Raw genomic sequence first — 16952 nt, 5'->3', positions numbered from 1 at the left:
TTAGAATTTGTTTCCTACTTTTATTTATTACTTTTTTAAAGTTTGTTCATACCTTTTAAGACTCATTTGCATTGTTAGTAAAATCATAAATATTTATGTCTTTGTATTAGGAGAGAAGGCATTTTAACAGACAATATTTCATTGCCAATGTCACGAAACAGGTTCGAATCAAGGTTTAAAACTGCAAAATCCCTTTGTTAACCTAATAATTTAAAAGTGTGTTCAGTGCACATTTTAATTGTTTCTTATCGCACTTTATGTTTAAATAATACTTGACCTTTCCAAATTAATAATTGGGCCTTGCTTTTAGCTTTTGCTTCATAAAATGATATTAAAGCGGTGTTTACCTACAACACGGACATCCTGTCTTTTGGACATCTTCTTTTATGGAAGCAAATCGTTATCAAATGAAAAAACATTTTCAGAAATGCTTTTTCATTTTAAGAATGTGGCTGCATTGTTTGACTCATAAATGAAATTAGTTATCAATCATCCTATTTGCATTTGCATTTTCTTCTTCAAGACTGCTCATTCTTTCACTTAATTAAAATGAAAAAGAAAAAGACTTTTGAGATTTATTTTTTAAAATATGCCCCAGCAAATAGATCCCAAAATTCAATTTGAAATGTAAAATTTGAAAATGAAAAAGCATTTCCAGAAATGCTTTTTCATTTTAAGAATGCGGCTGCATTATTTGACCCATAAATAAAATTAGTAATCAATCATCCTATTTGCATTTTCTTCTTCATGACTGCACATTTTATGCCATAATCAAAAAGAAAACAAAGCAGACATTGCTTTTTCGTTTTCGTGGTCTGCCCGCAAAGTACTGCCCAGAACTCGAAAACGAAAAAGCATTCCGAGCTGCGGGCGCAGAAGAGTGACGTCAGCAGCCGCTCTTCCTCAGCTCCCTGCTGACCGAGCTACCCATCTTGTTCAGTAGGGGGCGCTGTGCACGTCTGCATTGCATTACATTGCAAGCGTGCCGAGAAATTGATTGAATTGCAGCAGGACCGAGCTCAATTTGTGGCAGTGGCAGGCAGAACTGGTAGTTCCGGTGGCAGCCTTATGGCCTGGGACATCCAGCGTGTTTTTAAGCATTTATTTATATTTTTCTGTGAGTGACGATTCAGAATAGCCGCTCGTGGTCTATAATAAACCGGCTGTTTGTGCAATAAATCTTCATCATCCTTTCAACACGTCACACATACACATAGTGCTATTTATTTTCCATGTCAAGTAAATACAATCACCTTATGTTATGGGTCTAAAGCTGTTTATTAAATAATAATCAATAATGAAATCATTATTTAAAGGTAACAGGCTATAACAATAATGACAACCCATTTGCCAATAATCAGCATCAGCTTCCACAAAAACAGCGGCAACCGCATTGGCAAGCTTTTACGGCCGGTCTGGCACCTTCTGGCATCCTCGCGGAATCCCGTGCCACCCTGCCGCAGGCTGTGGTAGTTCCGGTGGCAGCTTGCCACCGGAACTACCAGTTCTGCCTGCCACCGCCACAAACTGAGCTCGGTCCTGCTGCAATTCAATCAATTTCTCGGCACGTTTGCAATGTAATGCAATGCAGACGTGCACAGCGCCCCCTACAGAACAAGCTGGGTAGCTCGGTCAGCAGGGAGCTGAGGAAGAGCGGCTGCTGACGTCACTCTTCTGCGCCCGCCGCTCGGAATGCTTTTTCGTTTTCGAGTTCTGTGCAGTACTTTGCAGGCAGACCACGAAACAAAAAAGCAATGTCTGCTTTGTTTTCTTTTTGATTATGGCATAAAATGTGCAGTCATGAAGAAGAAAATGCAAATGCAAATAGGATGATTGATTACTAATTTTATTTATGGGTCAAATAATGCAGCCGCATTCTTAAAATGAAAAAGCATTTCTGGAAATGCTTTTTCATTTGAAATATGGTAACGATTTGCTTCCATATTCTTTAACGTTCTGTAGTGGTGCTCCGGTTCAACCACATGAGGGCGCTAACGGATAAAGAATACGTCTGAACACCATCTCAAGCCCCAGACGAGGAAGAAGTGTTAAGATAGGGGCCGTCCTACTCCGCTGACAGTCCGCCATGTTGCTCAGCCTTCTCCATCATAGCGGTCGCAGCTTGTTGACTATCCGGGCGGTGCAGACTCTGAATAAAAGCTATCATTCCCCCCAGATGGCTAAACGCGTAGCTGTGGTGCTTGCAGGCTGCGGGGTTTATGATGGAAGTGAAATCCATGAGGCCTCCGCTGTTCTGGTCCATCTGAGCAGAGGAGGGGCCGCTGTAAGTCTGCTTTATCTGCGGGATCTGTTTTTAGGTGTGGAGGAAAGTGTGAATTAGTCACTCTTGACTTTCACGGTGGTAAACCAGAGGGCTTAAATGAGGTTTTAATATGTTATAATTACACACTGGAATGATATAATTGCGTTATTAGTGGCCTGACCTCTATAACCCGTTCAGCAACATTGGGTGACATTACCTAAATTTAAAACGAGTAATAAGCGCAAACGACTGTAGTTAGGAGTTTACAATCAAAGCAAACACTTAACAATAGTTAATTAACAAAGATTCAACAGCGTAGATACTGTTCTCTGGTTAGTTAAATGTTTAAAACTTTTAAATGTCTTTAAAATATTCAGAGACGGTTCCACCGCCTGATACTGTGTCAAAGCATTCTCTCCCCATTGGTGCGGATAGAACACATGCAACTTGGTTTTAAAAACAAGGATTTTGTGCATAAGTTTGAATATGTTGTGGATTTTTTCTCGATCCATAGAGGGTCAAGATTATACATAGAGGTTCGGTTATATGCATACACCTCCACTGATATTTGGTTAAATGTCTCTTTGCAAGTTGCAGAGCAACAACATGCTCCTAGTACCCACCTACAAGCTTCTTGCAGGATTCTGTCGTGATATTTGACCACTTTCAGGAGAAATGGTCGAGTTAAGTAAAACTAGTTTATTTGCATGGACTCGGCTTTTAAGCACTGTACATACATTTTCAGTAGAGTTGCTGTGAGGGCCATTCCAGAAGCTTAATGTGAGCGTAGCTCAGTCATTTCAAAACCAAATCTGATGCGTGATTGGGATCGTTGTCCTTTAGGGACACCAACGTTTTATCATCCAGCTGCTGAGATGAGGTGAAGTTGAAGAATAAGTTAGTAGTCCTCCTCCTTAACACTGCTTCCCGCTTTGTGCAATCCAGTAGTACCTCTGGGAGCAAAAAAGACCCTCAGGATGATGCTACCACCACCATGCTTGACAGCTTTTACAATGTTACTAGATTTGAAAGTTTCACCTTGACCCTGCAACACATTGTAGGAACAGCTGAAAGAATCAATTCAGGATCTCTTTTTCATACACTGCGTGCGCAGGACTTGTGCAATATTCAAGGACCACCCCTCTATTTAACCTTCTGCCATCAGGCAGGAGGCTCTGGAGCATCAAGTCCAGAACCCCTAGGTTCTGTAACAGCTTCTTGCTTCAGGCTGCCAGAGCCTTAACACACAAACACACATTCACAACCTGTTGCCTTCCCCCCAACCATAACGCACACCCCTCAATGCACTCAAACTTTAGACTGACTGGACAATCTGAATGAATCCATTCTACCTCAGTCTTGTACTGCTACTAGCTAATCCACTCAGCCTCATTCTTAATCCTGGACTGTTACTGTCGGTACGGTCTTGCCTGTCTTGTATATTGTTTGTTTGGCTCTAATTGATGTTGCACTGTGTCCCTTTATTTGTTACACTTAGATTCAACTACTGGTGCATGCTTTGTATGTGAAGAATGACAATAAAGCTTCTCGATTCTTGCTGTTGTGCCCCAGACATGGGATGGACTATGGACTGAACTGTACACAAACAAAGAGACTGTTAAAAACTCTGAATCCCTAAATGCACAGCATTAACCTACCTTAGTACAGCCCAGGAGGAGGAGCCACAGCCGGAATCCCCGTGATGTCATGGAGCCACGCCCCTTTCTCTTTTACCCATCGGGCTGAATGTTTTTTGAAACTTGCTGGCGAGTAAGAATCCCTCGAAGAATCCTTTCCTTTGTCAGCTGAAACTGTTAATGCTAGCGCCAGGAAGGTCAAATATTTACACCCTTCTCATTGGCATCTTGTGAGAGTCCAAAGACGTTCCTCTCCACCATTTTAGTAGTCCATTACTCCTTGTGATGGCTAGTTAACATTAAGATCAGTAGTCCAAAAGATTATTACTTTCTAGCAAATATAATTTTATTAAAATAATGTTTTATCTACCCTCCTGATTTGCATTGTGACTGGTTGCTTGAACACATACCAATTGCTCTTCATTAGTTTTAAAACTAATTTGACCTCATTTCCAAATTCCTCGAGATAAACCTTGGTTTGTAAGTATACGTATCCACTCTGAACTGTGATATCATTGCATCAGTTTTATTTATCCCCTTTTTCTTGTATATAGTTAATAAAATTCTTTCTAGTTTAAGTTGACTAGCCTGGCCTAGTAAAGAGTTTAATTCAAATATTTTACCTTGGAGTTAAATTGTGTTGTTAATACATTTTTGTATTTTGGAGAGAAGTTGCTGTGAATTTATTCCATATGTGTGCAGTTTGCTGTTCAGTAATGCCAGTGCTCGAATCACTCTTTCATCTATTGACCTAAGACCTCCGCCATATTGGGCTGGTATTCACAGGAGAATACTTGACAGACTGAAACTTTTTTGGTTAGATATTAAATAACCGAACATACATATATTTTTGCACAACATTGATGTTAAACTAGTTCCACTGTCTACATTGACTGCTGGTGTACCAGCGGTTTCCAGTTCCTCACAGGTTTGAGCCTTGATGGTTCCTGGGTTGTTCCTGAACATATTAACCAATTCCGTTTTTCATCTCTGGGTGACAGTTTGGGTCATATGTGTCAAATTCGGACACATGTTCTAACCAGACATAGATCTTAAAACTAGTTTTGGGATGGATAAAGCAGTCAATTATTAAGCTTCTGGAAGGGCTCTGACCTCACCTCTAGTAAACAAATTAAAGATTTTTCTCACAAAAACTGTGCTTTTACTGCAACCTGATAAGGATAATATATCCTAATATTAGTGGGGATCCATATCTTTGAATATGTGTAGATATTTTCGACCCTGAATAAGATAAGAGAAAATAAACACAGTATAACAATGCATTTATATTGTATGGTACTGTATAATTATTCCTCTTTGAAAAAGAATGGTTCCAGGGCATCTTTAAAAGCCAGAAATTTATGATATTTATGTTGATGATCAGTGAATGTACACTTGAAAGGAACTGTAGTGTAAAAAGTATTTTTTTGTTTCCCATAATATTAATTACATGTGTATGTGCACTACAAACCTGTCATATAAATCTATTTGATTTATAATAAAAGCTGTTCTTGCAGACTCTCTTGACCATACCCTGCATTCTTGTTCACTTCAGATTGACAGCATTGGTTTGTTATATGAAGATGCATTTGTTCATATTAAAATTAGTACTTTAACTTTCCTTTATTTCAGCAGTAAAACCTCCATCAAGGTTGTCATTTTTACTACCTTCTAGTTATAAAGTCAGATTAAACAGAGCTTCCTCTTCTTTTTTTCACATGAATCAAATTTCATTTCAGTAGTTTCTTTTGTCCAGCTTATTAAAGTTCCATTCCAGTTGGTTTCTGTTTTCCCTTTTGCCTCAGGACTGTAGCTGTGCATGTCACAACACCATCCAATGGAATATTGCAGACATTCCTCTTTCTTCTGGGTGTTATAGTCAATGCAGTTGTTTGATGTTGCATTTGATGGCAGCTGGGACGTTCCATTTTCTGACTTTAAACATTCATTCATTCATCTTCTGTACCGCTTCTTCCGTACTGGGTCACGGGGGAGCTGGTGTCTATCTCCAGCTGTCTACGGGCGAGAGGAAGGGTACACCCTGGACAGGTCGCCAATCCATCGCAGGGCAACGAAGAGACACACAGGACAAACAACCATACACACACACTCAATCACATCCAAGGGCATTATAGAGAGACCAATTAACCTAACAGTCATGTCTCTGGACTGTGGGAGGAAGCCGGAGTACCCGGTGAGAACCCATGCATGCACGGAGAGAACATGCAAACTCATGCAGAAAGAGCCCCGGCCGGGAGTCGAACCCAGGACCTTCTTGCTGCAAGGCAACAGTGCTACCAACTGCGCCTGACTTTAACCAATGGAGTATAAAAAGAAATCAGATGGGCGCAGCGCTTGTGGTCTAGGGGTTCAGCACACGACCATGTGCAGAGGCTATAGTCCTTGGTCCCGGACCCGGCGACCTTTACTGAATGTCTCTCTCTTTGCCCTTCTTTCCTGTCTACCTACTATCGAAAAAATAAAAAATGAAGGCCTCTAGTGCCGCAAAAAAACCTAAAAAACAAAAAATCGGATGTCCTTTTTTTTTAATCTTCATTTTACTTTATAGGTTTCAGTTTGCAAATGTTGAGCAATGTTTTCGGTGATAACGGCTTACTCTGTTTTCCTCACGTACAGGTGCAAATGTTTGCTCCCAACATCGACCAGATGCACGTGGTGAATCACCTGAAGGGTGAACCTTCTGAGGAGAAGAGAAACGTTCTGGTGGAGAGCGCACGACTTGCCCGTGGGAATATCCAGGATCTGTCTAAGCTCAGTGTCAAAGACCATGACGCCATTATATTCCCAGGTTTGTTCAGGAGTGTTATGACCTCCATTATTGCATTGTTTTCTTTCCCCCCTAAAAGGTGTTAGTCTGGGTGGTGGAAGTGGAAGTTTTGTCCAAACTCTCTGGTTTTGTTATTTCTCAGGTGGTTTTGGGGCAGCAAAGAACCTGTGTACATGGGCGGTGCAGGGGAAGGACTGTTCTGTTAATGATGAGGTGAAGGCCGCTCTACAGGCGTTCCACAGTGACGGCAAACCCATCGGCCTCTGCTGCATCTCACCTGTCCTGGCAGCCAAGGTGCTCCCGGGCTGCGAGGTCACCGTCGGCATCGAGAAGGACAACAAGTGAGTCTTAGCAGCTTCAAAGAATTAAACTGCTAGAAATCAGTAGAATGAAGGAAATGCCAAATCCCAAACGTAAAATGGAATTTAAACTTAATGCCTCATGAAAAAAGGAAATCAAGTTCATTCGCTAACTGCAGGTTTAGCTTACTTGTTTTTTTTCTGTTGCTCATAGCTTAATGTGAAAGACTCCTAACCACAAGTTCCTCTCGTTGTTAAGAATATTGTAGCTACATGACCACAAGAGTTTTGGCAGGATGCCAGTTCTGCATTTCACAAGGAAGGGGGTCAAAAATGTAAGTAAAGTTGATGAGAAGCCGGTTTGGCATGAGAAAACTCAGCTGATATGGTCAGAAGCCTGGCAGGAGCATTTTGAGGAACCTGCCGATGCTGCCAGGATGGTTTTATTTAGGCAGGCAAGTAATCATTTACAATAATCTAGTCGTAGAATGAACACACGGATAACAATGTTCAGTTCTGACTGTGTGAAAATGGAACTCAACCTTCTGTTATTCAAGAGATGAAACACGAGCGAACAAGAAATTGGACATGAAAATCTAAGGTAAAACTGGAGTCAAAGTGTAAAAGAGACAGCAGGGCCAATAGTTTCCATCATAGGAGGTTTAGTTATTTCTGCAGCACGCATTTTATTTTTTCCTTCACTGAGCTAAAGATAATTTCACCATCCAACTTTTTCGTTTGATTAACTCATGTTAGACTTTCAACTTACCTGATAAGTCTTAAAAGATTTATAATTAGATATGATCTATGTAGCAGTGAGAGGAAAGTACTTTAAAAGTGCTTGAAATGTGATGAAGAGGGAGCATAGACAACAGAAATCTCAAGAGACCCCTAAATTAAACCTAGGGTTGCCATCATGAAGTGAACTTGAAAGAGACCTTTAGCTTGAATCAGATATGGGAAACAGTTTGATACATATGAAGGACATCCTGCTACACATCCTGGTACACCCACTGAAAGCCTCATCCTTTCAAACAGGATGCAAGAGTCAACTGCATGAAAGGCAAAAGTCCTGCTTCTACAGCTGCATGTCAGATTTAATTACTATTAGTCAACTAAGAAGTAACAGTTACAGCAGGGAGGTGTAACTGCACACACCATACTGCTGAAAGAAAAACAAAACAGTGTATTTTGTCAAATTAATTAACTGCCTTAGATGGGGCACCGTATAGAAACAGTAAAAGTAGTATTTTATATGCGGACAATGTAAAATAAAATAGATTTAAATGTCCTACTCAAAGCACTTTTAAAATCACTTTTAACATCCGTTTTTCCCACCATTAGAGAGGTGCAAGTTCATCAGGAAATGTCCATTTTGTAGAATACTGTTGAAAGCATATTTGTATATCCTATAAAAAGACACACAACCTTTCTTTTTCTCGATGTTTGATATTAGATCCTAATAAACTTTTCCTGTTTTTAGATCCTGTTTTAGATAAACCAAAATATTTTTATTTGGTAAATTCTAAAATAAGAGCTTTTTATTATTTTCCACAGTAATTTGTATTTATTTGTTTTTATTTTACTTTTTTTCATTTAGAACTCAGTATTTGGTAGAATTGCTTTTATAAGCTGTTTAGCTTGGGTCAAATACAGGTCCTTCTCAAAATATTAGCATATTGTGATAAAGTTCATTATTTTCCATAATGTCATGATGAAAATTTAACATTCATATATTTTAGATTCATTGCACACTAACTGAAATATTTCAGATCTTTTATTGTCTTAATACGGATGATTTTGGCATACAGCTCATGAAAACCCAAAATTCCTATCTCACAGAATTAGCATATCATTAAAAGGGTCTCTAAACGAGCTATGAACCTAATCATCTGAATCAACGAGTTAACTCTAAACACCTGCAAAAGATTCCTGAGGCTTTTAAAACTCCCAGCCTGGTTCATCACTCCAAACCCCAATCATGGGTAAGACTGCCGACCTGACTGCTGTCCAGAAGGCCACTATTGACACCCTCAAGCAAGAGGGTAAGACACAGAAAGAAATTTCTGAACAAATAGGCTGTTCCCAGAGTGCTGTATCAAGGCACCTCAGTGGGAAGTCTGTGGGAAGGAAAAAGTGTGGCAGAAAACGCTGCACAACGAGAAGAGGTGACCGGACCCTGAGGAAGATTGTGGAGAAGGGCCGATTCCAGACCTTGGGGGACCTGCGGAAGCAGTGGACTGAGTCTGGATTAGAAACATCCAGAGCCACCGTGCACAGGCGTGTGCAGGAAATGGGCTACAAGTGCCGCATTCCCCAGGTCAAGCCACTTTTGAACCAGAAACAGCGGCAGAAGCGCCTGACCTGGGCTACAGAGAAGCAGCACTGGACTGTTGCTCAGTGGTCCGAAGTACTTTTTTCGGATGAAAGCAAATTCTGCATGTCATTCAGAAATCAAGGTGCCAGAGTCTGGAGGAAGACTGGGGAGAAGGAAATGCCAAAATGCCAGAAGTCCAGTGTCAAGTACCCACAGTCAGTGATGGTCTGGGGTACCGTGTCAGCTGCTGGTGTTGGTCCACTGTCTTTTATCAAGGGCAGGGTCAATGCAGCTAGCTATCAGGAGATTTTGGAGCACTTCATGCTTACATCTGCTGAAAAGCTTTATGGAGATGAAGATTTCATTTTTCAGCACGACCTGGCACCTGCTCACAGTGCCAAAACCACTGGTAAATGGTTTACTGACCATGGTATCACTGTGCTCAATTAGCCTGCCAACTCTCCTGACCTGAACCCCATAGAGAATCTGTGGGATATTGTGAAGAGAACGTTGAGAGACTCAAGACCCAACACTCTGGATGAGCTAAAGGCCGCTATCGAAGCATCCTGGGCCTCCATAAGACCTCAGCAGTGCCACAGGCTGATTGCCTCCATGCCACGCCGCATTGAAGCAGTCATTTCTGCAAAAGGATTCCCGACCAAGTATTGAGTGCATAACTGTACATGATTATTTGAAGGTTGACGTTTTTTGTATTAAAAACACTTTTCTTTTATTGGTCGGATGAAATATGCTAATTTTGTGAGATAGGAATTTTGGGTTTTCATGAGCTGTATGCCAAAATCATCCGTATTAAGACAATAAAAGACCTGAAATATTTCAGTTAGTGTGCAATGAATCTAAAATATATGAATGTTAAATTTTCATCATGACATTATGGAAAATAATGAACTTTATCACAATATGCTAATATTGTGAGAAGGACCTGTAGTTTGCTGGAATTCTGGCCCATTCCTCCTGACAGAACTGGTCTAACTGGGTGAGGTTTGTAGGCCATGTTGAAACAACGTGAGGGTCCAAACTTCTGATATGTGATCCTGATATCTTGCCTGATTTGTTTTGATTTTGGTCCATGTTGTCCCATGTTGAAGCAGAGTTTGTGAGATGTTACCTTTAAATGCCTTCACAGCGGTGCCATCATTCAACTCAGTTTTTGTGTATCTAACAAAGGGTGAGAGATCATCATCTGGGCTTTTTGTTTAAAGTGAGAGTGATCTTTGTGTATGCCAACTTTTGAATTTAAAGATAATAATAAATAAAACTCAGTTTTCTGGCATTTAGCAAATAGAAATAAGTTTGGGAATCCTTATCCTAAAACAGGGAATGTTTGGTTTTAGTTTAATGTCTGACATTGACATCTTTTTGTACAGCATATGTAAAAATGTGGTTTTGACCGGGTCTGTACACAGGACACAAGTCTGGAAAGGCATGGAGTTTTTAATGGAAAAGATATTTGGGATCCCTGAGTTATACTCATTACCGAAACCTGATTTTTACTCGAGCACTGCAGAAACCATCCCTTCATTCCAGCTAAAAACTCCTCTTCTTTTCCATTCAGGTATCCAGATACCACTGGCACGGCCGCAGCCATCAACCAGCTGGGCTGCACACACGTCAGCAAGCATGTCGGCGAGAGCCACGTGGACGAGAAGAACAAACTGGTCACCACCTGCGCCTTCATGTGCGACGCTCCTATCCACGAGATCTTTGACGGAATCGGATCCATGGTGCAGGGCGTCCTAAAGCTGGCCTGATCCCACCGAGATGTAGAACACTGTAGAAACGGATGGTGAAGCGTAGATTTACCAAAATATTTTTGTAAACGCTTGCTGAGCTGATGTCAAGAAGATCTAAACTCGATTAAAAATGGATGCTTTTGAAATGTTAGCTTTTTAGGGGTAATTGTGACATCTACATCACTGTTCATTTATATTACTTCGCAAAAGTATTAATGATGAGTCATTGTTTTCAGTTTTCTGAGAATCAGTAAATGAAAACTCTCTTTCCATTACAGTTTATTTCACACCATAATAAAATATTATCAAAATATTTACATCATTTTTGATTTCATTTTCTTACAAGATCGTGACACACTAGTAAATTCTCTACAGTCAGAGTATTCTTGTGAGGTACATCTGCTCATGTGTATTACTGGTCATTCTCAGGTATGAGCCCAAGACTGAGCCCTCTGTCACCTTCTCGATGTTCTCAACCACATCAATCACTCCTTCGACTCCCTCTGTGCACAACACCGAGGACGCATTAGCACTGAACTTCTCCACCAGGTCCTCCTGACTCAGTGGCTTCCTCCAGTGGCCGTAAAAGGTATTACATCTGGCTGTGCAGCTTTGCCCCTGAGCTGTTTCTATCTGGACCTCACAGTACATCTTATCGAAGCTGGGCTGGTTATCTGCAGGCGTCTCCATCTCGACTTTAGACAGGAGCTCCTTCAGAGCGGGCCGGTTAATTCGGGCTTGGTCGAAGGAAGCCACCGTCACTTTGTTGTCAAGGAGGGCCGAGCAGGCGTTGAACTGAAATGAGTGCCTGGCTTGGTGCTCTGTGGTGGGTAAGGGGCAGTTGATGTACTTGGAAGGAGGCACTCTCAGGGTGACTCGTTGGATCTGGCTGAGGTCAAAGGTCCAGGCTGTCTCTTGGAGCTCCGCACGGGCTTCCAGAGCTGCATCCACCAGCCAATGCATGGCCAGGTGAGCAGGTATGCGCTTGAATGCCACATCCTGGTCTTCCAGGATCCACCTGAAGTCACCAGAAGCACATACTGGCATTGCAGAAGGGCTGTAGTCATTGTAGTAAACCCCCAAACCACTGTCCATGTCCAGTATGGCTGGATTTCCCTCTAGTCCCATCTGTGCCAGTAGGGCAGCTTCCAAGCCTCTTCGAGCTGCGTTCCCTATGTGGAGAGGCTTGGTTTGAGTGGCAGCGTTGGCTAAAGGCGCCCCGGCAGAGGAGGCTGCGATGGCCAGCGCATGACTGCACTGGGAAGGAGACAGGCCGAGGAGTTTGGCTGAGGCTGCGGCGCTTCCCATCACTCCTACAACACTAGGAGGGTGAAACCTGAAGTTTCAAACGAGGACCAGATTAAGAGGTTTGTGGAAAATAAAACAATTTCTGTGCCTATAAACCATACAAATATAAGAAAATAATACACTTAACACAGTACCTTGCAAAATTATTAAAACCCCTTAAACCTTTTCACATTTTGTCAGCTGACAACCACAACCTGTGATGCATTTAATTGGGATTTCTGTAATAGACCAACACAAAGTAGTGCACGATTGTGAACTAGATGGCGAATGATTCATGGTTTCAAACATTTTTTTACAAATGATCTGAAAAGTGTGGCGTGCATTTGTATCCAGCCCCTTTAACTCTGAAACCCTCAAACTAAAATCCAGTACAACCAACCGCCTTCGAAGGTCACCTAACAGAATCCACCTGTTAGCTATTTGATCTCAGTATGAATGCAGCTGTTCTGTGAAGGCCTCAGTGGTTTTTAGAGAACAAACAGCCTCATTAAGACAAAATTGTGATAAAAGTTTAAAGAAGGGTTATGGCATAAAACTGAAACCACTGGTAGAGAGATTCCCTAAAATACTTTTTATTCAGGGGAGCTGAGTAGAAAAACACACCACACTTTTCAGATTTTTGCATATCATCCTCCTTCCACTACTGTGAGTTAGTCTGTCACATTAAATGTAAGCAAAAATTTGTTATAGTTTGTGGTTGCAATGTGACAAAATGTCAAAACGTTCAGGATTATAAAAACTTTTGCAAGGCTCTGTAAACCCTGATGAATGAACCTACAACTCATTCCTAAACAACTCACAGCTGCTACTTTGACTGTGTTTGAAAATGTAAAAAATGGAATGGTCCCCTAAAATGCAACAGTAAAACACTCCCTGTGCCATTTATACATTTTATACAACTTAATGTTCTTTTTATTAATCATGTAAAAAAGCCTTTTAAAGCTCAAACTTCTCTAGGGTGCATCTATTTACAGCTGGATAGACAACTGGCAATAGCTCAGAACTAAGCTTGAGGGTTTTACATAACTTTCACTATTTCTCACCTTTCAGGAATGTTGTAGGCCTCCCTGGAGAATCTCATTAGTCGGCCTTGCACCTCGATGCCAACATTAAATGCCAACAGCAGGTCTAGACCAGAAGGGCGACTGGGCAGCGTCTCCACCAGGGCCAGCAGAGCCGGCAGAACGGCTCCAGAGGGGTGAGTTGCTGGATGCCAAGTGTCGTCGAAGTCCATGGAGTGAACCTTGAGTCATAGGGGTCATTAAAGATCAAATGAGAGCCAAATTATACTAAGTACAGAGCCTTGCAGAATTATTCACATTTTGTCACGCTAAAACCACAAACAGACTAAAACACGTCACTTTTCAGAAAAATTGTGGTTGTAACGTCACAAACAAGTAGAATCTTTTTTGCAAGACACGGTATTAGCTTTCTGTCGTGGTGCATTCCTGTGTGCAAACTTACTGCGATGCCGTTGACAAATGCAGCGTAATAAGGAGGCAGAGATATCTCTGATCTACCCCAAATGCTGCTCCTGTGCTCAGATGTGAGCAGCTGCAATCAGACATATGAATACGAGTGATCTTTACCGAGGAATGGACCTTCCAGCTTTTACTCAAAGCAAATCTCAATTTGAATAAGTCGAGTGGAGAAGAACAGCAATTAGATAAATGGTTTTCGTGTTAGGAAAACTGATGATTCGACCCCTCCCACTTTACCTGGCTGTACTTAAGAGCTTTGTTGAAGACAGCTGTCCTGGTTCCTAACAGTCCAACACCCAGGGTGTCCAGCATCATCCTTTTGCTCCTGTTAATCACACCATCTGTCAGCTGAGAAGCACTGAGGGCATGGATAGCAGCTCCAAAGCTCTCTGTAATACCCTGGAAAGGTGAAGCACAGAGTCACACAAACTAAACTTAACTAAAAGATGCAGATCTGGAACGAATGATTAGAATACGACATAAAAACGCATTTGGAATAGAAAAATACTCCCCAAGAACTTTAAGTGAATATTGCAGGGGTTTGAAAATCTAAATGCATGATAATGAAAGACATCAGCAGTACCTTGCGCAGCATTGTTTGCACTCAAACAGTCTCTGAAATGACAAAACATCTACGTACACTTGTCTTTTATAGTTAAATAGCCTGTCTGAGGGCTGGTCTGCCAGATTTCCAAAGTGACAGAAATCCACTCTGATGAGAAGTGTGTACTTTCACAATGACTAGATGTTGCCTTATTATTGATTCTGGAAATTTTGCGAAATGTCTTGCTTTTGTTTTAATGACAGCAGCTTCAGTGTAAATGACAAGTTCAATTAGAAATATGATATTATTTTTGGAGACATGTCCTGCGGTCTGTTGATCGTTACATTTAGAGAAAAAAAAGGGAAAACTTGTGGGCCTGAAGTACGAGGGTGGCGGCGTCATGTTGTGGGGGTGTTGTGTTGCAGGACAGACGGGTGGACTTCACAAGTTAGATACCATCATGAAAAAAGAACATTATGAGCAAATATTGAAGTAACTTGTGAAATATCAGGCAGGAAATGAAAGCTTGGGAAAAAACGAATAATGACCCTAATTATACAGACATATTATTTACAAAGTGGCTAAAGACATTTAGTAAAAAAAAATAATTTTGGGAATTCTAACTGACCTAAAACAGGAAAGTTTTACTCAGATTTAATGTCAGACAATGAGAAAATGAAATGATATTGTGTTTATTTGTACAGTGAACTGTACATAAATTTGTGATTTATTTTTTAAACCAAAAGGACTCCTATTCTGGTCTTGTATTTTGAATGCATGTTTTTTCTAGTAAACCCATCGTAAATAAAACTTTGTCGAAAGTTTATTTCTGACTTTTATTCTCCCATTCCCTTCTCATAACCTGGGTTAAAAGGCTAACAGCTGTCTTTCACAATCGATGTCTTTTAAAGATCACATGGAATGGAAATCCAGTGTTACAAAATAGGAACTTCTGCAGAGGGAAATTTGTCATGAGTACCAACCAAGTCAACTGACCACAATCACCTAACAAAGCACATTTGGCTTCAAACATCTAAAAACGAGAACTGCTACCCGTCAGCTCAGACCACAGCTTAGTAATTGAAGAAATTAGAAAAACTGCCCATAAAAATAAATACGTGAAAAGTTTTTGTAATGTGACGTTATTGAAATAGATTTTTGAAAATTCTCTGCACTGAATGTGATTTATATCAAGCACAATAAAATTACACAACTTTAAAAATGACAATTTATGGTTTAAAAGGAATAGCTGTATACGGCACCACCCGCAATTATGAACCCCCCTTGTAGAGATTTGTAAAAAGCCTTAAAATAACAAGTCTTTTATTGCATTGATACACTAGGAAAATAATTGCTTTTTATTGGCACCTTATAACAATCCCTTTCAAGAAAATGTATAGGAACCTTTTTTTAACTAATAAATCCCTCTCTTACGTTGATCAGAGTGTCTCAGAACCTTTAATGTGTTATCCATTAATCATTTAATGTGTTAGCCCAGTTTCCTCAGTTATGATTCAAAATGGGAAAGAGAAAAGAACATGTTTCCTAAAATAAGAATGATCTGTCTTGATCTTCAAATCTCAGGAAAGGTCAATAATAAAATAGTATATCTCCTAAACCTGCTTTAATTTATAGTCAGTGAGACAGCCTGAGTAATTTTAAAGCAACTAGGACTGAAAGAAACCAGTCTGGATGAGGGCCGGGGTCTATTTTGCAACCACACACAGTGAGCAGCATGTAATGGAGGTCAAAAAAATCTCTAATGCTTAGTTAGAGAAAGAGTTGTATCTTTAGATCACCAAGTTTCTATGACAACCATTTGTCCATTTTAACATGCAACGTGTTGTTTGGAAGGCATTCCAAAAAATGCCTGTTTTTTGTCTTTCCTCAATGCTACTGTCTCTTTAACTGGCACGGTGTGCATTGGTCAGATGAGAATATGATCTCGACTTTTAGCAACAAACACTCGAGGTGACTTTGGCCTAAAGCAAATGTAACACATAAAGACTAGGCAATTTGACTGGGCTACAAATGCAGCATCAGAAGAATGTTCTTTGAAAGAGCCTGAGGGGTAAAAACCAAGAAGCAGCTAACTCAGTTTTAGTTTTGGTGCATGTATTAAAGTGACCGGTGCAGATAACAACACAATAAACAAAATTGATTGAGTGACAAAGCTCAATTCAAAGTCCATCAATATAAGTCCATGATTCTAGCTCGCCATCTGTGAATCCAGGTGAAGAATGTTGTCCAAAAAAAAAAAAACCCCGACCTTTTCAATGGAGTAAGGGTGACTTAACTTCATGCACAGCCGTATGGCTATTTACAGCACCATACCAATGGAGTTTGGAAGATAAATCGCCGCCAGTTCATGCCATCAAGTTTGTATAGAGCGCAGATTTTACAATATGTTCGAGTCACGCCAACAGAGCACGCCACAGCCACAGTGAAGACGGACCCGGACGTTTCCTATGACCCATGACTTTAAGGAAGCTGAACAGAAAGGGGTTGGGCCACGGAGGAATTTGGCCTGCAAAAGTTAGTCAGCTGACTAAACACGGGTT

At 40.7% G+C, this 16952-nt stretch overlaps 2 protein-coding genes across 3 annotated transcripts; one reads left to right on the top strand and one right to left on the bottom strand.

The window, feature by feature from the left end:
* Positions 1–2036: 2036 nt before the first annotated feature.
* On the top strand, positions 2037–11375 carry zgc:162944 (uncharacterized protein LOC569993 homolog). Its single transcript, XM_047370375.1, has 4 exons — positions 2037–2284; positions 6538–6709; positions 6831–7029; positions 10881–11375. The coding sequence occupies exons 1-4, from the start codon at positions 2087–2089 to the stop codon at positions 11074–11076; spliced, it is 765 nt and encodes a 254-aa protein (XP_047226331.1). The 5' UTR covers positions 2037–2086; the 3' UTR covers positions 11077–11375.
* acod1 (aconitate decarboxylase 1) lies at positions 11323–16776 on the bottom strand. 2 transcript variants are annotated; one of them, XM_047370371.1, is made up of 5 exons: positions 16726–16776; positions 14085–14246; positions 13831–13920; positions 13410–13609; positions 11323–12394 (listed from the first exon to the last, which is right to left on the bottom strand). In XM_047370371.1, the coding sequence occupies exons 1-5, from the start codon at positions 16759–16761 to the stop codon at positions 11434–11436; spliced, it is 1449 nt and encodes a 482-aa protein (XP_047226327.1). In that variant the 5' UTR covers positions 16762–16776; the 3' UTR covers positions 11323–11433. The 2 variants fall into 2 exon arrangements, with proteins under 2 accessions (XP_047226327.1, XP_047226328.1); XM_047370372.1 differs by lacking the exon at positions 16726–16776 and adding an exon at positions 14431–14567.
* Between the last annotated feature and the right edge of the window lie 176 nt (positions 16777–16952).

Source organism: Girardinichthys multiradiatus, chromosome 7 (assembly GCF_021462225.1).
Source record: "Girardinichthys multiradiatus isolate DD_20200921_A chromosome 7, DD_fGirMul_XY1, whole genome shotgun sequence".
In the NCBI taxonomy this organism is placed as follows: domain Eukaryota; kingdom Metazoa; phylum Chordata; class Actinopteri; order Cyprinodontiformes; family Goodeidae; genus Girardinichthys; species Girardinichthys multiradiatus.
Note: the sequence above shows the minus strand (reverse complement) of the source record. Positions and strands in the feature narration are given on the sequence as shown.